The following is a 27721-nucleotide window of genomic DNA, read 5'->3' on the forward strand; positions in this document are numbered from 1 at the left end:
TGTTGTTCAGACATGGCGAGATGTGCAATGACCACCTTACCCTTATCCGAACGCCTTACCCAAGTGGAGGTAAGACAGTTATTGCACGTTTCACCGTGTCTGTGCGCAGCACGGTCTTGCGGGGCAGCTAGGAAGTAGAAGATCTGGATCCAATGGACTCTGTTCTTTGTCCCAACTATGAGAGAGAGAGAGAGAGAGAACAAAGGGGGCGGGGTTGCAGAGTGGGGGAAGGGGTTGCCAATCACTTGCCGTAGGGAGAGAGAGGGAGAGGGAAGAGAACCGTAGCTAGGGATTAAAGTAGAAATTTGGTAAAGTATTATTAGTTGTGAAATTACTATTTAAACCCTTCCCATGTTGAATAACATGAGTGAAAATTTGGGGTAGGAAAGTCATAGTGAAGTGAATTGTTTCACTAGGCGTCGTAACATGGAAGAAAACCCTTGTTGATGAATGGATTTTTTTCACTCATTAAATGATAAGGTTCGTATTGCTTTTATAATTATGTGATCTTAACAATGAATGAATATTCACCATGGGTGGAAAAAAAACTCTCCCTGAAAGTTTGCTGGAAATATGTAACTTTTGAAAAACCATTGAAAAAATGAGACGACCAAAAATAGAAAAATAAGTGCCAATGGATTATATGATTAAATTAAGATCTGGAATTTAATAGGCGTCATAATCCTATCCATATTTAGAATTACCACATCAAGTTGTTACATGACAAAAGAGAGCCAATGTCTTACCAATAAAAAAAGAGAGCCAATGAGGAAATTCTTTTTATTATTATTATTATTATTTTTGGATTGATTATCGCTACCTTTAATCAATCACGTGGGAAATGGGACTTTATGGTTGACACCATTTTCCACGGGCGCTATCTATTATGTAAGAGTAAGACTTCTCCTCTTCTTACTTCTTCTAATCAACAATAATAGACTTAGAAAACATAGACTAATAAAGACCTTTAGATAAAACTGATCATCAGCTAGTCTTCATAATTGACAACCGATCGATAAGTAGTACCAGCCTTCCACCCTGCCGGAATGGCGTTGTTTACCACAAGTGTCTTGCCGGATTCAAGCGAAGTCAGCCTGAGAGAGAAAGGAGCTTTCAATTCAGAGCCATAGTTAAGCTTCCACACTGCACCCCACGACTCCTGCATGCAGAGCCATGTATCTGAGTCCAGAGCTTGCCTGAGATCTACACCACTGAGGTCACCATCGCCGTCCTCGAATTCTATCACCGCCGCAAAGTAGTCGGAGTTGGACCCAGAATCAACATGGAAGGCAAGCTTTACTCCTCCATAGTTGCACTCCACTCTGCAATCATATGTAACATATATACTTACTCCTCTACTAATTAATTAGTATCCCTTAATCTAATTGAGTCCAAATCCGGATCCTCCCCATGTGGGTTGGCACCCCACGTTGGTAGAGTAGAGGATCCGGAATCTTTGTACAAAAGGGTTTACTTGAAATACCCATTGCACTTAATGTGGTAATCATGTAATTATCAATCTTTCTTAAGGTTGTGTTTGGTATGTATTCTTGAATGTATTCTAAGTCGATTTTGCATTCTCGAACCATAAAAACAACTATTTTTAGCCCACCTTTGATATTGAATCTGCAATTGTCCAGCTTTGCGTAGTTGACTAGCTTGGCCAGACTTCGCCATGGCTCCAAATGAAGTCCCACTCATATCAAAGTGAACTGACTCTGATACACAACCCGGGCACTCATCGGTAACCACGACGGTCACCGGATTCCCTGAACATGCACCATTCTCTGTGCATTTAACCTGAAATGATAGTGTACATAGAGAGAGAGAGAGAGAGAGAGAGAGAGAGGCCAGATTAGTTCTTTAATTCAATAATAGGTTACATGCATGAAACCCAACTCAGTAACCCTTAATTCTACTATTATCATACATAATGTAATCACCTGGTAGCAAGTCCCACAACCTTTGCCTGATTTATATAGAGAAGAGCCTCCAGCTGATACCAAGGAAGAAAAAGGAGATTGCTCTACAGAGGTTCCATACCCACAAGCACCACCTGCATGCACAGTAAGTTTATATTAATTAGCTCTAATTAGTGTCTTATCAAATGAAAGAAATTAGAAGAAGAAGAAGAGATCCTTATAAGTAGGCACAGTGATCTCACTCCATTACCATCACTTCCAGGACCAGTTGGACTTCCATACCAAGTTGCTCCAGCAGGTGACCAATCAGACTCAGTCTTAGATGTATTATAACTTGAGAGTACTTTTGGATTAAAGCAAGAACAGTAATCTAGGAGAGAAAATATAGTAAAGAGAGCAAAGATGAAGCAGAAAGAGGAAGCTTGAAGAAGTGTAGAAGCCATGGCCACTAATGGAGATCAGCTAGGTATCAAAGCTATAGTATTATTAGCTCACTTGCCTTGGTTGAAAAGAGAGAAGCTAACTGGTTTTTATAGAGGACGAAAAGTCATTGAAGTTTGCAGCTCAATCAAATAAAGTAATATAAAATTATAGAACAAATCTCATAAGATCTGAACATTATACTCTACACTTGGGTTACTTGAAAAGAAAATCTGAGTCAATTGTCTCACCTCACTACAAATTCACGATTCTGTCAACTATATCGAACTCCCGTACGAATCATGGCTTGAGGTATCAGTATCGTATCACTTGATATGGTCGATATTGCATGGTTTTGAGGGTGACTAATAGCAATACCTAACTGATATCATATTTGTGAAATGATATAGATAATAGGTAAAATAATAAATAAAAAAATCCATTTTTTAAGAATAAATAAGTGTAAACTTATTCGATACAGCCGATCTACCATACAGTATCTTATCAGTTCTGTAAGTGACTAATACCTAATCCGATACTGTGCACAAAACTCATCTCCCAATTGCATCATGCATTATCAACCATTTGTACTCATCAAACGGTAAAACATACATATTATCGGTGTGGGATCCTCTCCAATGAGGGTGAATACCAAATGAGGCATTTGACAACTGGATTGATTGTGCGTGCATTCAGATACACACAGACACACATCATGACACACACTCAATCAGCCCAACCGGGCGCGCCCCTCATTGGAGTGGATCCGGATCCCACATTACCACTCTCGAAATTTTTTCTTCATTGAAAGTGGAAACTACCCATGAGTAACGAGTCGAACTCGGCCGTGCTGAGTCAAGTGACGGGAACGTGCCGTCTTGAGCTGAGACGGTTAATCAGTTAATTATTCTCCATGGTGGGACCCATCACGGAAATTTTTTTTTATTTTTTTTATTTTTTATAACAGGAACTTATATATTATATTACCAGGATGGTAGGCCCCAAATTGTTTTCTTAATACTAACATTTAACCTGGACCCGCTTTTCAAGGGGGTTTTTCGCTTTCACAGGCTTCACAGTCACAGGAATTTCGGCTAAATTCAGAGGGAAATCCTCAAATCATCCTCCAATGTTGCCGTTGATGGTGGTTATTGGCCGTTAAAATACTGGTAATTTTCATGTTATCTGACGGTTGAGATAGAGGATCATTTCCCAAATACCGGTCCAAAATTAAAAAACAACGGCCCGTAATACTTGGCTGAGATTAGGGTTTTGAATGACGTTGTCGACGTAACTGAATATGATGTTTAGAAAATCTGGGGACATTTTCCCATAAAGTCCAAAACACAATGCACACAAAGACTTCTTCTCAAGGATTCGGGATCTTGTGGAAGTGCAAGTAATCTTATATGACAATACTCTCCTAATCAACCACACACCGTAATTTTTGGTTACTAAAATCAACTAGTACCATGGTCGGGGTAAAAATGTAAAAGAAAAAATAACGAATTTTTGAAAAAAAAACAATAGTACATCCGTTCGATCCAAATTGATACGGGTTGAGATCGATACCAATTCCTAAATCCTTACCAGTAACTCTTTTGATGGTAGGGAGTTAATGAGAGTATTGTAAGGAATGGGCTTTTGACTTCACTGGGGTACACACAACTCCATCTAGTGTATACATAAGAGATTGTCAAGGGGTAGCCAGTAGACAATCCTTTGCTATTCTCCATTGCTGATGACAATCGTAAATGCAAGAGTATTATCGGAGAATACTGGAGTTGGATAACGATGTCTAAAGGCATGACGATCCTAAAAGAGATAGGTGTTCCACCTCTAAAGTTTTAAATTTGATACCAGCTATAGATTTACAACTTAGAAATCATCATTATGCTTTTGGATCATATTTGAATAGATTAAAGGACTTGATTTAACATGTTTCACTTGATGCTTTTGGATCATATTTGAGGGGTTTTTTTTCACTATTTTACGATGCTCCTTGTTTTCAAATAGTATTAACTGATAGCTTAAGAGATTAAAAGGGCCGGGCCAACATAGCATGTTCACGAAACATGATGGATGCATGGGTGGGTAATGGGTTGCTTCACCTATCCATTCATGTCATTCTTTATTTTTCTAACGTTCCATAATCGATCCGATCTCTTACATTAATCAATCCAAACTAGGGGTGTCAATCGATCGATTCGGTTCGGGTTCGGTATGGTTTTTTCGATTTCGATGTGGCGTTTAGGGAAATCGAAACCGAACCAATAAAGACTTTTTGGTTTTGACTTCGGTTTCGATTTTGATGCAGTTTGGTTTTGTATCGATTTCGATTTATGATAACGGGTTGATAGCAGTTTGGATTCGATTCGATACCAGATTTTTTTAAACAAGTTGGATTCGGTTTGTGCGTATTGTCTTCTCTTTCTCTTTTCAACTACATAAAATATTTCATTAGCCCCACACTTAAAAAGGAGATCAATGGAAGAAGCATTATTACAAATCAATTTCCATATTTTCATAACCTCATACTCGTTGATTTGTAACAATTTCCCTTACAATCATAAATTTGCTCACTAATATTGAAATCAATTCAATTATTCATAACCCTATACTCATTATATTTTTATCGGTTTCATTCGGTTCAATTTTCAATTTGTTATCGATTAGTCTGGTATGGTCTAGTTTTCAGCCAGTCCCATAATACCCCAGTTGAAAACCAATCCAATAAAGTTCGGTTCGATTTGGTCTCGGGTTTTTTCGATCGATTTCGATCAGTCTCAACAGTTCGGGCTTGGTTTTGACACCCTTAATCCAGACATTGAAGACGCTTCACTTGAAGACTCTGAGAGCAAAAATGGTGACATTAGGTGGAAGAATCCAAAACGTTCTTCTCGTCATCGGAGAAGGAGATCAGTGTCGTGGCGATGAATCAATCGGTTTCTTACGCGACACTTTGAAATTCTCGTCGAACGATCGAGCTCCAACGATCGTTCTATAGCTGAGATTGTGAACCATAATAGCAAGCCCAAGTGCCCAACAGAGCTTCCGCTAACAAAATCGAGAAAAAGATGTAGAAAAAAAAACACAGCAACCTCCGCCCTTTCACAGTCGCTCTACTTCCTTTTTGGACCCAAAGTTGAACAATCAGAGTTGATGAAAAATGAAACTGATTGGAATTTTATAGACAAACCAAGAAAACAAAAGGGGGTAAAACAAAAAGAAATAATTACAAATCAGATTTTTGAGATGAAGAAAGAAATAAAACTCTCAATCGTCAACGACAAAAACGATATATGTGGATTTATTTCTTTTCCTGCATTAATCGACTACTCTTAATTCGTCGTCTCCATATCCCTATCGAACGATGATGCTTATCTCCTGCAAATCTAAGGTTTCCTCTTCTCTTTCTTCCCAGAAACAAACAAGAACAGCAGGTGGTGTGATCGGGATGTCATCGAAGAACAATCACAGACGTGATGGTCAGATTTCATCTGTTCGTCTTATGAGAAGTTCTTTTTTTTTTTTGGTAGAAGTCTGATGAGAAATTCAGAACCCATAGACACGGGAAGCTGTCATTCTCAGTAGATGTAACTATATCATGAATCCTTCGGCATTTAGTTTCTTAAGTCAAATTGGATTTGTCACACAACGGTCACGAATAAAGGTCCTAATTGATTTTCCTAAACAATATGTTTCAGATTAATATAGGATGCCTCTTCTATCGCGGGACATGTTAGATTCCATGCAAATAGCACATTTGATAATATGCTATCTTGGGGATACACCTGCTTTGAGGGGCTATCGAGGGGCTATGGAATTCCTACTTGATAGGCCTCCTATGTTAAACCAAATCAGATTATCGAGGATCTCAATTCTAAATCTCGAATATACTTATTAAGTTAGTTTGTAGCGTACCCTAGTCGTATATGGTCTATTTCCCTATATGATGCATGCAATAGGTAGGTTGATGGGATAAAAAATGGTCACCCTTGATAGAATCGATATACTTCTCGCTTACGCGAGTCATCAGTACGTGATTCTTTTGATATATTTAGAGGATAAATCAGTCAACCTTAGAATGATCTAACTAGTGTCCTTTTTGAGTATCCAATGTACCCCACAGCACACTAGTGACCATCTTCGCTTATGATTCTAAATTTGTACAGTAAATATCAAGAGGTATGGCTTCACCACGAATTACACATGACTACACATGGGGTCCAATGACTAACCACGGGACTAAATTTGTTCTCATGCTCTGTGTGTGTGCACGAAGGTGGTATAGGAAATGCCTATCATCCGATCTCAGAGTACTTAGTATGATGTGCCCACCTCCCCAGGGGTAGAGGCACAACAAGGAGTACCCTCGTTGTTTGATTTCACTTTGAACACGATGCATGATGTAGTTAGTACAATTATGTTACAAGCAATGGGGGTTAGCCAAACATGTTATCCTACTAACAAATGCCTAAGGGAGAATGTTCTTGCATTTAAAGAGAGCATTTAGTACTGAAAGCTTGACCATCCCCAACAGAGCCGCCAGTGTAGGTACCGCGGTCCGAATCTCTCCCACTTCCCCTCCTTTGGGTGAGGAAGAGACCGGGAATATCTTCTGAATCCCTGCCTATTGTCGACTGATGATGGATTTCTCTCCTTTGGCGTGAGGGTAAAGATCATGCTTTACATATCAAAATAAATGAATTCACTACCTAGGATTCGGGCCTAGGACCCAATGGGTGTAACCCTATCTTGTAGAAAGGCCACGAGATTCCATATGGTCTGGTTAGAGAAATGGTAAGGGGTCAGGTTACAAAGATGGGAAGGTATTGGCATCCCACCTTGCTTGGTTAATCCGGTCTTTCTATTGTAGATGCTAGATATTGAATATTTTCTCTATACAATATACTTATATAACTATGTACGACAAATAGAAAAATTACCAAAATCACATGACATGTTTATCAAGATTTATTTACACAAATATGAAAGGGGAAAGGTTTTGTACACGGTCGTGTAAACCATTTACAGGAGAGAGTCTCTCACAAAAAATTGGAAATACGCACTCATTAATTACTACCTTGAAACTCCCACCCTCTCACATACATGGTTTACACGACCGTCTACGAAAACTTTCTCCAATATGAAAAATAAAGATTTCAGTTACTATGTACATTAAACTTGAGAGACTACATTGTATAAATATGAGATGCAATGATTATACCTCTATGTGAAAATGTGATAAATCTCAGACTATTGTCCCTTGGCTTAGGTGGAGACGGATGGTCGGGTCATCACTTTGTCTTGAATTGGTTCTTCAGGCAGAATAACGGCTACGAATGGAACTTTCGTTATCTGTATGCAGACAGGATAACGACTGGATTGAGGACTTCTTCGTTATCTGTATGCAGACAGAATAACGACTATAGGAGGCCTGAGACGGGATTAATACATTTCTCCTTGAGCGGGGTAATTGGCAGATCTACCTATGGCTTAGGAGAATCTTCTCAAAAGAGGCCAATAGGGGGAGGGGTACCCTCAAATATCACAGAAACGGAGCTGGAGGGTCTCCTCTTTTTTTCTTCTTTTTTGTTTTTAGGGTGGGGGCCCCTCCTATTTATAGGGGTGAACCCCACATCTGCGGCACCACATAGGCGTACCACAGCGCCATGGAGAAAAACATCGTCCTTTTCCTTGGCATCACGGAATTTACACGGTGCAGGGGCATGTCCTTCCACGGCACCACTGTTTTGGTGTTCCACCAAACTTCAGATCTTGGGCTTTTTGTGGGCTTTTCAATTTTTTTGGGTTTTGGGATTAGACTCCTTCCATCCGTGTCCTGTTTGTCATCATCACCAAGAATTGTGGCAAAATTTCAATGTTAACACTTAGGTCATCTTTGGTATAGTTTTTATTTTTAATTTTTGCCTTAAAAAACGTTTTTGGTTGTGTTTGGTATCGTTTATGGAGCATGTTCCTATTTAAAAAGGATTGAAAAAAACCAAAAATAAAAAATAGATTGAAAGCCATTTATGGTTTTTGGTTGAAAACTGTTTTTCGCTATTTGTGTGGATACTTAAATGAGCATGTGCTTATAAACCCCAAAATTGAAGGGTAAAATAATAAATTGATTTTATTTAAAAAGAAAGGCGAGCCTCTAACCCATTCTTCTTCTTCCCCGATCATGAGAGAAGATGGGGTGCTTCTTTGGAGACCACGATCGCAGTGAAACAAAACTTTGAAACGATGAAGAATGGGCCCACGAAGGTGGAGCTACGGCAGCTAATGCCGCCACCGCCGGCGCCAGCACCACCACCACCGCTGCAACCAGTTCTGCAGCCATTTTTTCTGAGAAACAACGAATAGGTAGTAAAAAACCAGGGCGTCAAACTATCAAGGTACAGTGCCATTCAATCAACAGGTGAGTGAATACATTCATCAAAATAAAATAAAAAAGGTGAGTGAATACCAAACCCAACCTTGTAAAACACGTTTTCTGGATAACCTTTTCTCATTCTTGAACGTTAGAACTCCTCTGTCCCCTACATAACTCATAAACCTTCCAACTAATCTTATAAGGGAACATTAATAAATAAGCTATTTTTTTTCACTGACCAGGGAAAAGAACAAGGAGAATGGGGAGGGGAAAGAAAAAATATATCCAAGTTCAGTACCCATCAGACAAGACAAATTTTGCACACAATGCGGCCAAGTAGCCGGGATGTGTTGAAGAAAGCTTCAGATTATACTTTGATAAAAAAGTGTTCAACGAGGGACAAACAAATATCCAATCTGCCATTGATAGATAAGAAGCATCAAACCGGTGAAAATAGAGCACTGGAAAAGGATAAACAAATTCAAAATTGAGTGATGGAGGTGGGGATGTAATTAATTAGAACCTCTGCAAAAAAGTGTAAAGAAGATGGGGGGAGAAGGTGGTTTGCCGCTATTTTTTATGCCGCAGATGAAAGCTACTGGAGGCGGTGAAGTGCTTGAATCATAAGCAATGGATTCCGCTGCTTGAGACCATGAATCTTGTATGAATATGTTGGGAGATGGAGTTTCGGTTTTTGCGATAGTGGACTTCACCGCCTGCAATCGCTTTCATCCGATAGATGAGAGAGAGATATAGATGAGGAAGACGGCGAGATGAGAGAGAAAGATGTGTAGCTACTGCTCTTGTAGGGCTTGGCCCTTAATATATGTAGCCAACAATTTTTTGGTGAGAATTTCTGCTTCAACGATGAAAACGCCAAAAGTGGTAATGGGTATAAATATGGTGTTTTCTACTGCTTTCCCACGAATTATTGTTATACTAGGCATATACTGTAAGACAAAGCAGATATACAGAAATAGAGAAATACCTGTTATCGCACACCAATTGCAGAGTGAAACGAACCAGAAAGGAAGAAGCACGGACAATCGAGTTGAGTCGTATCTGTAAGATACTTTCCTTAAGGATTTAGATGCCCCCTCTTCTGCAACGGGGTTGACCTTGCACCTTACCCTCCAAGATAAATACAACTCGTAAACGTATAGGTTGCAGAACCTAATACGAGTACCAAGGATACCAAACGGCTATACAACCCTCTTATTACTTAAACGAAAATACAGTATCTGTCTCTGGAACGGACTGTTGCAGGGACAATACGTTTCTGTTGTCTATATCAAATGCAGGAATGACATGGTACGTTTCTGTTGTCTATATCAAATGCAGGAATGACATGGTGTATATATAATACTGGAGTACCCTTTCATGAAGGGATACATCCGTATGAATACAGGTGATATACGTACAGGGGTGTAACCCTTACATGGGAGGGTGGAATCCGTATCCACACCCACACCCACACCCCGACCACGGCCACGGCCAGCCCGGCCCGGCCCGGCTCGGCTCGGCGCGCGCGCGCGATTCAAAAGCACCCCAAGGACCCCCCACACATTAGAGAGTAGGGTGTCTTCCTCTCCAAAAGGCTCACACCTTAAGGAAACAATCCTATATATATACCCTTCAAGTAAGTCTCCCACAACCAATGTGGGACTATTCTTGAGCTCAATTCTAGCCTCTTGCACACAAGAGAGTACAACCAATTTCAAACAAAATAGAGGAGGGAAACAAAAGAGGAGGGAATGAAACAAAACACAATTTTGAAACTTTGACACACACTTGAAAAAGTGCTTTTTGAAACAAGTGTTTTGACCCAAAGTGCTTCTATAAAATAATAATACAATAATTATTCAATTTGTTTTGATTAATTTGAGCCTTTTCTCATCCCTTTCCGTTTTCCAGGAAGGAAGATGGACGAAGAGAAAAAACCTTCACCCACCATTTCTTCAAAAAACTATTCTACACATGACCATACCAAATCTTTTTTTCGTTTTATAATCTATTATGTCTAATGTTTACCAAACGTTTTTAGTTTTTGATCAAAAATGAATTTCATTAATGATTTTTGTAAAATAAACAAAAATCAAAAATAAAAATGATACCAAAGAGAGCCTTAGTTGTTGAGATCATCTCTATCTGTAATAAATCTTATCTCTCTCTCATTTTTTGAATTTTCAAATACTCGACTATAATTATCCATACATTAAAAATATAAATTCTCCTATCAAGTGAAGATACGGAGAATTCAAACCAGTTCACAATTCTATCTGTCGAAAAGTTGAAGAAAGGAGACAAGCTCGTTCAGGAGTGCTACAATATACCATCTAGGAAGATTTACTCCATTAAGATATCCAATTTGGATGAAAGTATTCGTAAGTTCTACGGAATGGAGTTATAGGTCAAAAACTGGCTCAACAACAAACTGCTTCTAACTAAGATGGAAGAACTGACTATGCAATTGCGACAGCCACGGATTGTGGGTGTGGCTCCCCATTGCAATGAGGATTTATTTGTGGTGCTTGAACTCCCAGACCCTGTTTTTGGATTCAAAACACCTCTCGAAGAATTGAAGATTGAATTGTTCAAAAAAAATTTGATAAAGGGGATGTGGGAAGTCGACATTAGCTTGAACTTTAAAAAACAAATTATTCCTTCTTCCCTTCTTCTTTGTCGCATTGTTTCTGCTGCTAATTTTCAATTGGATTTAGAACTTATCTTGTTCATAAAAAATAAAAAAATGAAATGCGTGGAACGCCATTTGATAGAGTGTTGGATAAAAATTATATTCAATTTCATTATATCTCATTATACTAAAGATTCAAAAGGTCTTTGTCACATGTGGTCTTTGTCTTTTGTGTAAAGGTCTTTTTACCAATCTTATTCAAATTTGAGTTTTCATTTCCCTCCATATTTTGAGTTGCATTTGTAAAAGAACCAATGTTATTTAGTCCCACATTGGTTAGCTTCAAGGATGTGAGCTTGCTTATAAGTATTCATGGGTCCTTAAGGGACATGGGTTCCTTAGAGAGAAATGTGTCCTCTCACTTGTGTGGGGTAAGGGTGTCAATTTGGGACCGGAACCGGGAACCGGAAACCGTCCCAATACCGTCCCGCTAAAACCCGGTATCGAATGATAAATGGGATGGGACAGTTCTGGGACGGGATTTCCAATGGGACCAGTACCGAAATACCAATTAGGTACCGGATGATACCGAAACTACTAGTACCGTTTAAAAAGAAAAGAGTATATAAGATCTTTTTTTTTTTTTAAAAAAAAAAGGGTATAAGAATTACGACTCATTAAGGTTTCACTAATTGCCTTTTGAATACGAAGAGGAACAACAGGTCAACAACCGTAGCTTGAAGTCTATCCTCACAGAACCTGCTACAGTGCTACTCCCTCGACCAACTACATTTACCATGTTCTTCCTTTTTGCACAACGGGATTCTTCCATTTTGTAGGACTTCTCTAGATTTAAAAAAATGAGAAGCTTATTACATGTGATCTTAGGGAGTTTTTTTTTGGTAATAGTGATCTTAGAGAGTTTGAAGAAGTAAAACTATGATTTCATAATTTAAGTTGCTTTATAAAAACTTAAAAAGCAGTAGACAACTTAGATTTCATGATAGTGAAAAAATTCCACAACACTAATAAACCCGTCTCATTAGAAACAATTAAACTTCTTCTTCCTTTTTCTACAGTGCCTAGAACCGTTTAAGAACCGGTACCGTCCCGCTGGGATCTAGGTTTAGTCCCGTTAACTAAATGGGACGGTACTGGGCACTTTTGGTACCGGTACCAGTACCGTCCCGTCCCAAATATCGGGAACCGTCCCAATTGACACCCTTAGTGTGGGGTTTGGTCCGGGGTGCTTTTAAATCACATGCGCGCATGCGCGCCGAACCAAACCGGGCCGAGTTTAGGTTTGTATAAATAAATATCTTATTTTTGTTTTTATACATGCACCCACAGTACCTATACGAGTATGTATTGGTACCTGTACACACATAAGGAGACACTTAAAGTACCTGTACATATACAGGGACGCCTGTATACGTACAGTAATTTTACAACCTGCCTCTACGTATTTTATATATACAAGGGTATTGGCAGGGGTAACTTCACTTCGTCTCTTCCTGTTTTGTTGCTTCTCAAGGAGTGGTTCTTCTCTGTTTTCATCAGAGAGTGTTTCTGTCCGTCCTTACTGTCTCTGTGTGTTGAGTATAGCTTTTGGACCCCTTTTGTAATCACTTTGGGAGTGTCGTCTTTAGTGATTAGTGGATCGTTTCATCTTAGAGGTATAATCGTACTGTTCCCGGTCTGCACTGATAAGGGGCGATTAAAGACCTTAAGGAAAGTGTCATCTAGATACGACTCGATCCAACCTACTGTCTCCTTTGGCGATATCCTGCAACTAACAAGTACGTATATTTATTTGATTATTTATACTCTTGTTTCGCACTGCTGTGTATGCTTTTATTACTGTTTGTATTCTTATATTGTTCTGCCCATAGTCTGGTGATAACAATCTTAAGGTCTTTACATTGTCGTGACTGTTTCTAACAATGGATCTTAATACTGTTATAAACAGATTTAAGACTGTGGCTGGACAAGATACACTTGGTCAAAAGGACACATCCAGTGTTGATCCTATTCCAACTAATGTGGTCCTTGCTGTTACTACTCTTCAACCCGCATTGGAGAAGATGAGTATTGTTGGAGAGTTCGATAAGATCGAACAATTTGATGGGCAGAATTTTAAGAGATGGAGGCAAATGCTTCTTTTTGCTTTAACCCAAATAGGTGTTGCTTTTGCATTGACGAATCCCAAACCACCACAAAGTGAGATTCTGGAAGAAGATGTAAAACGGATTGCATGGATTCAAGCCAATTTTCAATGTAAAAATCGGATATTGAATGCGCTTTCCATTGTTCTATACAATGTGTATAACTCATACGAGTATGCATATATGATCCGGAACGCTTTATGCAACAAGTATACTCTTGATGATGTAGGCAGCAAGAAATATGTGGTAACAAATTTTTTGAATTTTGAAATGACCGACGACGAAAGCGTCTCTTCCCAAATTGATAAGTTTCAAATCTTGGTGGGAAGGTTATCTAAGGAAAATGTTATTCTTCCTGATGTTTTCGTCACAAGTTCCCTCCTTGAAAAACTCCCTCCCTCTTGGACTGATTTCAAAAATAATATGAAACACAAGAGAAAGGAATTGTCATTTGAACAGGTTGTGATTCGAATCAAGATCGAGGAGAGGAACAGGAACAAGGACAATGGTGGAAAGCCTCTTGGGCACGCAAGACTCAAAGCCAACCTTGTCGAATCAAACAAACAAGGTCATTTCAAAAAAGATCTTCAAGTCAAGAAAGGCACGAATTTCAAGAGGTCAAAAGTGAAGTGCTTCACATGCGGTAAGCATGGTCATCTCAAGAGAGACTGTCAGAACAAGAAGTCTATGAAATCTAAGAAAGTGAAGGCTAATTTACTGGAGGAGGACATTTTCACAGCCATGATTACAGAAGTAAATTTGGTTGAAAAACCAAAAGATTGGATACTTGATACGAGTGCAACTCGACATATTTGTGAAGATCGCAATGCATTCGGTACTTACTCTGTTGTTAATTCGGGTGATTAAGTTTTTATGGGAAATTTTCAATCTTCTAATGTTATCGGTAAAGGAACCGTCACATTGAAGCTCACTTCAGGTAAGACACTTGTCTTAAGGGAAGTGCTTCATGTTCCAGACATCAGGCGAAATTTGGTTTCGGGTCCACTTCTCAATAAGGCTGGGTTTAAACTCACCTTTGAATCTGACAAACTTGTACTGTTGAAGAATGATGTTTTTGTTGGAAAGGGTTATGTAAGTGATGGTCTTTTTGTAATCAGTGTTTTAAACGTAATAAAAGATAAGCCGAGTGCTTCTTCCGTTTATATTGTTTACTCTTTTAATTTGTGGCATAATAGATTAGGACATATTAGTGCTCCTTATTTATCTAGATTATGCAAGTTAGGTTTTATTGATAGCCTTGGAAAGCCACCGGTGTTTAAATGTACTACTTGTGTAGAGGTCAAACTGACAAAGAGGCCACATAAGTCAGTAACGAGGCAAAGTGGTCCCCTTGACTTGATTCATAGTGATTTGTGCAATTTTAAATCATTTGAATCAAGAAGTGAAAAAAAATTATGTTGTTACCTTTATTGATGATTACTCAAGATTTACTATGTTGTATTTACTGAAATCAAAAGATGAAGCAAGTGATGCCTTTATATCCTATAAAAGAAAAGTTGAAAATCAACTAGGGAGTAAAGTTAAAAGACTTCGAACCGATAGAGGTTCAGAGTATTTTAATCTTTACAAATTTTATGAAGAGAATGGTATTATACATGAAACTACAGCTCCATACCAACCACAATCCAATGGAATATCCGAAAGAAAGAATCGTACATTGAAAGAAATGATTAATTCATTCCTTATCTGTTCTGGGTTAACCCTTGATATGTGGGGGGAAGCTATTCTAACGGCTTGCAATATTTTAAATAGAATTCCTCACAAGAAAACTGGTTTAATACCTTTTGAGTTATGGTTTGATAGAAAACCTAACTTAAAGCATTTAAGGGTATGGGGCTGTTTGGCAAAAGTATTAATACCTGAGTCAAAGAAAAGGAAAATTGGTCCTAAAGCCTTTGACTACATTTTTATAGGATATGCTTCGCATAGTAATGCTTATCGTTTTATGGTTCTCAAAACCATAGATGGTGTTTGTGAAGAAAACAACATAATAGAATCTAGGGATGCAGAATTCTTTGAAGATGTATTTCCTTATAAATCCAATGAAATGGGTGTTACTAATGCTAGTGGTGATTTCAATTTCAAAGATGTTGTATCAAAGAGTACAGAAAATAATTTTGTTTATCAAGATGATCCTATATCTAATGATAATGACGAAAGTCATTTGAGGAAAAATAAAAGGCAAAGGAAAGCTAAGCACTTTGGTGATGATTGGGTTGTTTATTCTATAAACGAGGATCCCAAATCATATAATTGGGTTGCCCATATTGTGGATAAGGATCCTCTTACGTATAATGAGGCAGTTACATCCCGAGATGCCGTCTTCTGGAAAGAGGCAATAAAAAGTGAAATTGATTCATTATTATTCAATCATACTTGGGAATTGGTAAACTTACCACAAGGTTCCAAAGTGTTAGACACCAAGTGGATATTTCGAAAGAAATTGAAACCAAATGGATCATTTGATAAATTTAAAGCCAAACTAATCGTCAAAGACTTTAGGCAAAAGAAGAATTATGATTATTTTGATACTTTTGCTCCAATAGCAAGAATCACCACTATAAGAGTAATGGTGGCTGTTGCATCAATTTACAATTTGGTGATACACCAAATGGATGTAAAAACAGCATTTCTCAATGGAGATTTAGAGGAAGAGATATACATCAGGCAACCGAAAGATTATACTGTGCCTGGACAATTAAATAAGGTATACAAACTTGTTAAGTCCTTGTATGGACTAAAACAAGTGCCAAAGCAGTGGCATGAAAAACTTGATATGGTACTCATATCAAATGGATTTCTTGTAAATGATGCCGAGAGGTGTCTATATAGTAAGTTTCATCACGGAAAAGATGTGTTCATCTTACTTTATGTACATGATATGTTGATTATGGGCACTAGCCTAAATATAGTGAGACATACTAAAAATCTCTTAATGTCCAATTTTGAAACCAAGGACATGGGAGAGGCTGATGTGATTCTAGGAATCAAAATCATCAGGAAGGAGAAAGCGATTATCTTATCATAAGCTCACTATATAGAAAACTTGCTTAAAAAGTATGGATATTTTGACTTATCGTCGATTAAAACACCTTTTGAGATGGGCTGTCATTTACAACGACATCAAGGTGACCCTGTGAATCAGAAAAGATATTCACAGATAATTGGTTCTGTTTCTTATCTAATGAATTGCACTAAACCTGATATAGCTTTAGCTGTGGGAAAACTGAGTCAATATACTCATAACCTAAGCAACGAACATTGGGATGCTATTGAAAGACTATTGAGGTATCTAAAAGGTACCGTTAATTATGGTCTTCACTATAGCAGAAACCCAGCTATATTAGAAGGTTTTTGTGATGCTAACTGGATATCAGATACAAATGAATCGTTAGCAACTAGTAAATATATATTTACACTAGGAGGTGGAGCGATTTCGTGAAAATCGGTTAAACAGTCCTGTGGGACAGGATCCACGATGGAAGCAGAATTTATTGCCATGGAAAAGACAGGAACTGAATCCGAATGGCTTAAAAATTTAGTGGCAGATATTCCACTATGGCCAAAACCTGTTCCTTCGATATCACTTCATTGTGATAGCATGGCGGCTATAGCTAAAGCTAAAAGTAGAGTCTATAATGGAAAAAGGAGGCATATTCGCCTACGACATAATCTTATAAGGCAGTATATAAATGAGGGAACAATAGCTATCAATTTTGTAAAATTGGACTGTAATTTAGCAAACATGTTCACAAAACCAATGCCTACAAAGATCTATATAGAATCATCTAAGGGAATGGGCTTAAAGCCTGTGACATAGGTCATATGATGGAAACCTAACCTATGAAGAGGTTTAACTCCTAAATTAGGTTCAATGGGTACAAACGAAATCACCGTATGATTTGATGAGTACTACCAATAGTTGTTCATTCTGTTAGATGAAAAGGTAGTATCACCACAATGAAAGAGGTTGAGTTACTAACTCTTAATCAAACCAAATCTCACGAAATGTGGGGGTGTGTTATCTGTGGTGCATACTGTGGGTTGACCTAAATGGATGTAGGAGGTGAGGCCACCTACCGATGAGAGTTTTAAAGGCGAACTCTCTAAACGTCCATAATACCAAGATATGGGACAAGGTCGGATTCTGTTTGAAAAACAGAGTAAAATGTCCGTTTAATTTATTAGGGTACGTCATGTAAAGTCGACTGATAGGATATGAGTGGTGAGCTTGCCGGCTACACCAATGAGGAAAGGTTCAAGAAGTCTGACTTCACTCGTACTCTGTAGCGAAGTTCATCAGACCTAGTGTAGATTCAAGTCCGAAAGACACCTGCAATGATGTGTCCTATTATGTCTAATATACTCAACACTTTTGTCACTCTATCGACATTTTGAATCTTGTGGGGGATTGTTGGATAAAAATTATATTCAATTTCATTATATCTCATTATACTAAAGATTCAAAAGGTTTTTGTCACATGTGGTCTTTGTCTTTTGTCTAAAAGGTCTTTTCAGCAATCTTATTCAAATTTGAATTTTCATTTCCCTCCATATTTTGAGTTGCATTTGTAAAAGAACTAATGTTGTTTAGTCCCACATTGGTTAGCTTCAAGGATGTGAGCTTGATTATAAATATTCATGGGTCCTTAAGGGACATGGGTTCCTTAGAGAGAAGTGTGTCCTCTCACTTGTGTGGGGGTTGGTCCGGGGTGCTTTTAAATCACGCACGCACACACGCGTTGAACCGAACCGAATCGAACCGGGCCAAATCCACGTGTGGGTTTGGGTTTGGGTTTGGGATTGGGATTTTTGTTTTTATACATGCACCCACAGTACCTATACGAGTGTGTATTGGTACCTGTACACACATAAGGAGACACTTAAAGTACCTGTACGTATACAGGGATGCTTATATACGTACAGTACCTTTACAACCTGCCTCTACGTATTCTATATATACAAGGGTATTGGCAAGGGTAACTTCACTTCGTCTCTTCCTGTTTTGTTGCTTCTCAAGGAGTGGTTCTTCTCTGTTTTCATCAGAGAGTGTTTCTGTCCGTCCTTACTGTCTCTGTGTGTTGAATATAGCTTTCAGACCCCTTCAGTAATCACTTTGGGAGTGCCGTCTTTAGTGATTAGTGGATCATTTCATCTTGGAGATATAATCGCACTGTTCCTGGTCTGCACTAATAAGGGGCGATTAAAGACCTTAAGGAGAGTGTCATCTAGATACCACTCGATCCAACCTACTGTCTCCTTTGGCGATATCCTGCAACTAACAAGTATGTATATTTATTTGATTATTTATACTCTTGTTTCGTACTGCTGTTTATGCTTTTATTACTGTTTGTATTCTTATATTGTTCTGCCCATAGTCTGGTGATAACATAGAGGAAGAACAACAATTCCTACTAACCTGGAGGAAACTCTATTCTTTGTCATTGTCACAGACCATAAAAAAACTAGTCTTTCAAGGTTGCAACACTTTCTAACCTAGATGGAACTTCAAAACCCATGTATTAGTATTTCATCACCTTCTGAAGCAAAAAAAATCAGAGCCACTATTACTGTAGGTCTCGGTAAAGAAAGGGTAGAATGGCTTTTATGTATATAAGTAATGGAGGTTAAAATGGACATTTCAAGTTTTAAGTTAACAGTGTTACACTTTAGGGGAGAGGTTGAATTTTGAAAATTTTGTGTGGTTGTTCATTTAGGCTTAAATGCTAGGATGTCCGTGAAATTTACCCAAATAAAAATAATACCAAATAGAGGATTTTTTAATCCTCTTTAATTCCTAAAAGTGTGAAGTTCGGCAGTGTTAGGTGGAGATGTTGACACTTGGCAGTTTGGACATCAAATGGTCCCAATTCATTGACTTTTCTGTTTTTTTGCCTCTCATTTTAATTTTTTGAGAAATTTACGTTTACCACTCCAATGATTTCAAACTATTACGTCTACCACCCCTAAAATTTTCCAAATTACATTCATACCCCTGAATGATAACTATGTCAGTTTTATTTTGAAAAGATAGTTTTGCTCATAATACCCTTAATCGTTTAACTTGGAGCGAGAAGGCTTTGGGAGCACCTGCTGCTCCGGCAACCATCTCTGCATCAGAACAGGGGATTGGGGAAAATAAAACCAGAGATAAAAGGACGAGAAGAAGAAGAATGAAAAAAGAGAAGGGAAAAACAAAAACCCTTGTTATTGTTTTTACAATTTCTCCACTCAAGCGAATTACAAATTCAAATCAAGATTGAAGACCCAAAACATACGAAAATTGAGAGAAGAAGAAGTCAGCAATGAAACCCTAGGACATATCCATCACTGACGGTGATGACTACCTTGCAACCAGCCTTCTTCTTCCTAGCCGATTCTAATTGGATCTTTTAGCGTTTGAAAAAAACCCAATTCATCTCCTCTATGTTCTGAACACAAACACAAACCACCATTTAACCCAACAAAACTCCCCTGGAGATCTCATTATCACTTGAGCAGTGCTCCCCACGTTGTTGTCCTCTCGTTCCCATTCTCAAGCCACCCTATATCTCTCTTCATGCTCGACTGTTGCCCCGGAGGTGATCTCATTCTACGACACTGTAAAATCCAATGGCCAGATCTTCAAGAACATCGACAAAGACCTTGAGAATCTAAAAGCTTATGAAGTAGATGATGGGATACCAGAAAACAATGTATTCACAGGCAACATACAAGAGCAAATGGATCTTTTCATGGTGACGCCATGGAACTTCAAGAAGGGCTTAGAAGTCGCAGTGGTGGAATGAAGATTACATGAGTGATGAGTGATGCTTTTGTAAGGGTATTTATGTAATATCTCTTCATATGTTCTAATATAATCCTACTTGTATTAATACTCAGACTGTGAGGGGCAATCTCATAATTAGCCCATCTGACCTAAACCTTAGTTTCCTATAAATACTAGCTGGAGGCAGCAGTCTGGGTATTCCAAACTAGATACTTAGGGTGTAATGCTTTAAGTAATCTTGTGCTTAAACCCTAAACCCTAACAATCTTAAAGCATTAGGATTTTTGTTTCTCTGCGATCAAGATTGGTTTTGAATTCTCAGATTTACAATTCCGTTAGAGATCATATTACGCTTGGAAGATCGATCCTTGATTCGGCTTTGGAGATCGTACGTCACGATTGCAGGTTTTTTATTTTAAAAGATCGACTTCAATTCTGTAATTTTCGTTGGCGTAATCGTCTTCAAAACGGAACCTGAAGGGAGCAAGCATTGGCAATCGTGCATTGATTATTGAAAGGAAAAGGTCAAATCACGTTGGCAGAGAGGCAGAGAGCCATCTCTTCAATGAATTGTTTTGATTTGTTGACAAAAAAAAAAAAAAGGAAATCAAAATTCGTTGAGAGAGGAAGGTCTAAGCTTTTGTTTGAGAACAGGACAAAAGGTCAAACTTTGTTTTTGATTTTGAAAAAAAAAAAAAAAAAAACAAAGGAAACGTAAAAGAAGACAAAAGGCTTTAGCTTTTGATGGATGCGACATCAAGCTACCGTTATCGAATAGCAACAAGTGACTCGGTTCCGCCAAAGACTAGGGTGCACACCACAACTGTCGACGCCGCTGCACTGCCGCCATCCTTTCCTCCATCATCTGAATCTAGGGTTCTCCATCTCAAGTGTGATTGTTCCTTGAAGTATTTATTTTTATTTGAATTTTTACTTGGGCACATAAATAAATCACTTAACAATGGAAAAATATGTTGTTCCAATTGAGATGATCAAATTGGAAAGCTTTAGTGGCTCTGAGTTCAATTCTTAGAAAAGGAGGACCCAGTTTGGACTGAAATACCTCAATATTTTCTACACTATAGTGAATAAATTTTCTGATTGCACAAACCTAACTGAAGCCCAATGGATAAGTGATGACACTACAACAAAAAGGGCTTATAACTGCATTTTTTTCCGCAGTAATAGGCCCAAAAATTTGCTGCAATAGCCTATAACTACGGATTACCTGCGGTTTTTTATCTGCAGCTACAAGTGCCGTCGCTAAGTCTGTAGCTGCGGTTATCCTACCGCAGGAAAAGGGTACTCTGTAGCTACGGATTTTTAGTTGTGGATTTTTCTGCAACAAATTTATAGCTGCATATTTTTTAGCTACGGATATTTCCGCAACAAATCTATAGCTACGGATTTTTAACTGTGGATTTTTCCACAGCAAATCTATAGCTGCGGATTTTTAATCCTGGATTTTTCCGTAGTCAATATCTAACTACGGACTTTTAATTGTGGATTTTTCCACAACAAATCTATTGCTGCAAATTTTAGTTGCACAATTTTGTGTTCCAAAATTTATAGCTACGTTTTTTAATTGCGGATTTTTTGTGCAACAAAATCTATAGACATGTAGATGCAGATTGCAATTGCAAATTTTTGTGCATTAAAGGCTATAACTGCAGATATTAGCTACGGATTTTTTTTATGAAACTTGTAACTATGGATTTTATTTGCGGATTTTTGTGCATCAAAGTCTATAATTACAAATTTTAACTGCAATTTTTTTGTGCAACAAAATTTATAGTTGTGGATTTTAATTATGAAAATTTTAGATTATGCATGTTTCTTGAATCCACATAATCCATTCATTACACAATACATCTAAAATAAAAATCCATTCAACATGTAATATGGCTAAAATAAAAAACCATTCAATACACATAATTGTTTAACACCAAAATATATATAAATGCATAAATCGTGTTTATCATCCAAATCACTTAAATTCAAAATACATCTAAAATAAAAATCATGTTCACCATCCAAATCACTTAAATCCAAAATACCTAACAAATCAACAGTAGTATCCTAAAAAAACTCAACTCCCAACAATTCACATTGTACGCCAAAAAAAAAAAAAAACCACTACTTAACTCGACTAGCAGTTGAGTGCTCCTTGTTGTTCAGATCTTGACCGAGTCTCAGCCTCCCAAGCGCTATGCTAATGGGGAACTCTACAATGGTCTACCACCTTCTTGATTGACTATATTTTGAGTTTATGGGATACTTCCTGTAATCAATATTAATAAAATTAACAATTAAACAATTATTTAATAAATACTCATGATAAAATCATAAATTGTATATCACTTACCTTGTTGAGACGAAGAAGCATTATGACTAGCTAAAGAAGAGCGATTCCCTTGTAGTGTTGACTCATCGTGACCACTATAGGCATCAGGTACCTATCACACATATATAGATAACAAAGGATTATTCTCGAAATAAATAATAGTTAAAAATAATGACCAATAAATTATAATAGAAATAAAAAAATTTGTAACATGAAAATAACTTTTAAGACTAGCATAATAAAAGCATCTAGCATATTAAGCCTTCAAATTGACAATCAATACAAAGTAGCCTTTCAAATCCATGGAAAAGGATAGAGAGTTGATCCAAAAATCTATGAAAATTGTTCACTAAACTTCTATAACCTGTACAACACTCATTACCACATGTATAAAGTTGTAAGCATTTGGGAATTGGGATTAACAAAGTTTCTAATGAGAAAAAGGAAAGGGGGCCAAAACTGATTATGTGTTGATTTCACATTAATCAATTGGGTTTATTACTCAGATTCTGATTATTACCTTCCACCAAGTTAAAATTCAGATCTTCTAATCTCAAGTTGACATTTTGATAGATATCAATTCTGAACTCAGATTTCACTTTCTACATTGTTACTAAATTAGATTTAAGTGATTTCATAATCTAAATTTGAGGTAGAACAGAAAAATAATAATAATATGCAACAAAACTACTCATATCCAAATGCTAGAGTTCACTTGTTTTTGTTCACTTGCTGCTGGAAGGACGGTGGATCTGACAATGAGCCACTAATCTAATTCACAGTATAAAACAGAAACGTGATGGGGAACATATTCTACTTAGGATAGTAATTAAAAGGATAAAAGCATGCAAATATTATTTTGTAACTTCAACAAAATTTGCAAGTTGAGAATCAATATGATCAAAATTAATTAGTTTATCAACTAACCAACTTCTTAGTGAAAGCAGAGAGCATGACTTCCAAGAAACATACCTACTCATAGATCCAAACTCCAAGGATGCTAAAAGATTGAAGTAGATCGGAACCACATATAAACATGACCCTGAGGGACTCTAGAAGGAAAACAATGAATAATCAACTAGTCATCCAACCCTCATCTGAGGTATTAACAAAAACTATAATTTATCCCTTAAGCTTACAAAAGAAAAAGAAACAAGCAATCTGTAGGTATCATTGCAGTAAGCATATACAGCATCATAATGCTATTCTTTTTCCTTTTTTTTTGGTTGGGGGGGGGGGGGGGGGGAGCTCCCATTAATAGCTCTATATCCTAGCTAAAGCAACCAGAGAACTTACCTTTGGAAATCAATCTACTCTCAGACAATAAGTAGCTATGAATCCTAGCCAAAACAGTCAAAGTGCACTGGAAGCCACTTTGCTTCCCCTACAAAAAGAATCTAAAGCATTTGTTCAATTTCAGACAATGAAGACATCATGGAAAGAAAAGCTAAATGTCCTTTGGCACTAAAGAGTCGTCTTGAGCCCAAGAAAGGGCAACAAATAAAATGAAGCTATATTGCAGAAGAAGAGAATCCCACTAAAACTGAAATGCAGAGGAAAATGCAAAGAGAGAGAGAGATTTAAATACATTTAGCTCTTTTATATTATGGACAGGATAAAAGAAATAATCATGCTAATGTTATACACTTATACCCATACTAACATTTTAAGCACTTACCACGAAAACTCTCTTCTAGCTATAATCTGCCAAACATTTCAGGTTTGAGAGGTAGAGAGATATCGCCAAACGGGTTTCAGATTTCAATCCAGAAAACCTGTCTTCTGGAAAACGGCATTCCAGACACGGCAAAGATCCCTCCCTTTAAGCTACCGCCCCACCCCTTCTTCTTGGAAACAACCTCTGTAGAACAAAAATATTGTAATAGAAGTTCTAGAATTAAACTAATATAACTTACTATAAAGTTATGTTACACTTTGCGAGAAGAAATTAAATTTTAAGATAACATATGAAAAGAGAGGATTTATTTGAATTCTTTTACACAGTTTTTACCCAGAAACAAGTAGAGCCAAGCTTTTTCCAAAATGCAAAGTGTAACATAAGATTTTGATTAACTCACTAATTACAGGTATGTCCATTTCCAAACTGATGATCAACAATAACCTAAACCCATCCATGTCAGGCATGTGAACATCAGTAATCATAATATCAAAATTGTCTTTTTCCTCCCATAATAGCTTGTGTTGTGGCTAGTTCCATCTGAGGCAATCTTAACTGCAATGCATTTGGGGGAAAATTGTTAAGGAAAACATAGCCAAGTTATGAGAAATGTCAATCAGATCTTTATATTGAACATATAAAAAAGAAAAGTACATTATGACATGGAAATGATTAGAACAGTAAGGTACTGCATTATATTGAGCTTCGGACACCAAGGGACTGGATTGCATAGGTGAGATAGGGAGGACAGTTAGAAGAGAGTGAAAGAGTGGTCTCTGGTTTGAGGTTTCTTGAACATTTGACTGTGGCTTTGCCCTTTGAATTTACCCTCAAGAAAAATACAAAAAGAAAAGAAAAAAACAGGGGACAAAAAAAAAATCAAAACATAGGAACAATCAACAAAACAAAAGGCAAAACAGAAAAATCTTTCTTTGTACAAAGACAAAGTTCAAATAAAGGCTGCATGGAAGAAAAGTCTCAGAATATATAGCTTGAAATTGAAATTTCACCATGAGTGAACTAGATCTTCTCCTCTCACAGTCTTCTATCTGTTTCAGGATTGTGCATTGAACAGTTTGTAGAAGTCTCTACAGGCACTGATTCACTCCCCAATCAGTCAATAGTAAACTATAAGGTCCCAAATTTCAGTCAACTGTAGGTCTTAATAGGATGAAACAGCTCCCAAAATTTCAGAACAAGCCAATACACTGAATACTGACTTCACCATTTATTAACCATTTAAAAGACCCCATTTTTCATAAAGCAATTTGTACCACCATGATTCTTCTGAAACCTTGAGTAAAACCTCTAAAAATATCACTCTTGAGGTCAAAGTGCTAGTAGCTCAGCATCAGACACGTCACCCTCATGCACAAGACCCACCAAGTAATTTGACTAGAAGTCCTCAAGATCTACCGAAATTTCTCATTAAGATGCAAATAGGGAAGGCATTGATACTAGTACCCAAAATAATGTTATTAGCTATTGAGAACTCAGTCGGACTACTATAATATCAATCAGGTACTAAGGTCTCAAGCAAGTATCAAATCAGTTAAAAAAACAAGTTCAAAAAATGTCCTAAGAACCCCTTACCTTGATTTTTTTGTTATTTTTGGTCTCAGTATACATTTGAATCTCAATTGCATACACCTCCAAAAGTTGTGTTCCTTTCTTTTGATCATTAGTACCATCTTCTTTTCGACAAGACTTGTGAAGCTCCTTCCAAATCTAAATGTTTGGAAGAAATAATTAAGAATCATTATACTTTTACAATTTAGCACAGCACGAAAATATTGCCAAAATATGCTCTGAAAGTTACCTTATTCATTCCCCCCCCCCCCCCCGCCACAATACACATATGCATATACATCATATCACATTCTAAGTGGAGTTAAATATCTGAATTCATTCTTTGCTCCTCTTAGAGGTCACACACACACACGTTTGCATATACATCATATCACATTCTAAGTGGAGTTAAATATCTGAATTCATTCTTTGCCTCTTAGAGGTCACACACACACACGTTTGCATATACATCATATCACATTCTAAGTGGAGTTAAATATCTGAACTCATTCTTTGCCTCTTCAAGGGCTCACACACACACACACACACATACACACATATGCATATACATCATATTACATTCTAAGTGGAGTTAAATATCTGAACTCTTTGCCGCTTCAAGGGCTTTAAGAGTAGCATGATAGAACTCTTATAGAAGGCCAAAGTTCTGGCTAGCTGACCCAGAAGCAAAATCCACTATATTGTTTATACACTTTTCACGGTAATTTCGTGTTACAGCTGATTTAATGGGCAGAGGCAGTCATATATTTTATTATTTGGAAAATACATATGGTAGAGTAAAAACTACTTGAAATGAAAATAAATAAGATGAATATCCTTACCTCTTTTTAAAGGTTTAACGTTCTCCTTAAAGAGTTCCCACTCATTTCCATTTTGTTGGTTGGAAGCGAGAAACTCTGAAGATCTTCCATGGCGCAAACACACAGGTCCCAGAAAGAAGGAATGAATGAGTATCCAGAGGGAGAGAGAAAGAGAGAGAGAGTCAAACACACCTTTTAGAGATTCTCTAGAGGTTGTAGCGGGCGAGGGTCGGGAGCGTCTCTAGAGGTTGCAGAGGGAGAGGGCCAGGAACGGTGACAGAGGTTGCAGCGGGAGAGGGCCGGGAGAGGTGAGAGATTGAGGGTTAGGGTTAAAGAGAGAGAGAAAGAGATTTGAAAAAGGTTTGGGAAACAGAGAGGGGCATGGAGGTGATTGGAAGCGGAAGGCAATAGGGTTGAGAGAGATTTTTTTAATTTTGGTAAAGGCGGGGAGAGAGATTTGAGAGATTGAGAAAGGGGCGCACGGGTGACTGGAAGCGGGAAGGGAATAGGGCTCGGGTTTACGGCGGGAAAGAAAAAGATATTCAACACAATTTATATTGAGAATTGATCATCTTCACGTACGTGCAGATGAACGTACATCTCAGAGCCAATCACATATTTATTTTGAAATTCTAATTTAAGCTGAATTGTTCGGTACAGTTCAATTTTCGATTTATTCGGTTCTTATACGGTTCAGCTGGTTCTTATACTCGGTCCATATATTATAATATATAATATATAATATATAATATATAATATATAATATATAATATAATCTATTATACTATAGTATAGTATTATTATAAAATCTAATAATAATTCTAGAAATATAAATATGTATATATATACACACACTATAATATATTAGTATTATAATGTATTAATATACTATAATATATTAATGGGAAAGAGAACGCTACCTTGTCTCGTCCAGCGCGTGGCCCCTATGCCCAGGTAGAGAGCTGTACAAAATGACTGTTGCACCCTCAAGGATT

General features: G+C 37.5%; 1 protein-coding gene and 1 long non-coding RNA gene across 3 annotated transcripts; one reads left to right on the top strand and one right to left on the bottom strand.

Annotated features, from left to right (window-relative positions):
- Window positions 1-924: 924 nt before the first annotated feature.
- On the bottom strand, window positions 925-2398 carry LOC122658085 (putative expansin-B2). Of its 2 annotated transcripts, XM_043852981.1 has the most exons (5): window positions 2280-2398; window positions 2173-2228; window positions 1944-2056; window positions 1613-1800; window positions 925-1322 (listed from the first exon to the last, which is right to left on the bottom strand). In XM_043852981.1, the coding sequence occupies exons 1-5, from the start codon at window positions 2363-2365 to the stop codon at window positions 989-991; spliced, it is 777 nt and encodes a 258-aa protein (XP_043708916.1). In that variant the 5' UTR covers window positions 2366-2398; the 3' UTR covers window positions 925-988. The 2 variants fall into 2 exon arrangements, with proteins under 2 accessions (XP_043708916.1, XP_043708910.1); XM_043852975.1 differs by having other exon boundaries at window positions 2173-2380.
- A 1904-nt stretch (window positions 2399-4302) lies between these two features.
- On the top strand, window positions 4303-24503 carry LOC122658099. The gene is made up of 3 exons (XR_006332415.1): window positions 4303-4316; window positions 11766-11769; window positions 24379-24503. It is a non-coding gene; the product is annotated as an uncharacterized LOC122658099 (long non-coding RNA).
- Window positions 24504-27721: the final 3218 nt, after the last annotated feature.

The sequence above is a fragment of the Telopea speciosissima genome, chromosome 1 (assembly GCF_018873765.1).
Source record: "Telopea speciosissima isolate NSW1024214 ecotype Mountain lineage chromosome 1, Tspe_v1, whole genome shotgun sequence".
In the NCBI taxonomy this organism is placed as follows: domain Eukaryota; kingdom Viridiplantae; phylum Streptophyta; class Magnoliopsida; order Proteales; family Proteaceae; genus Telopea; species Telopea speciosissima.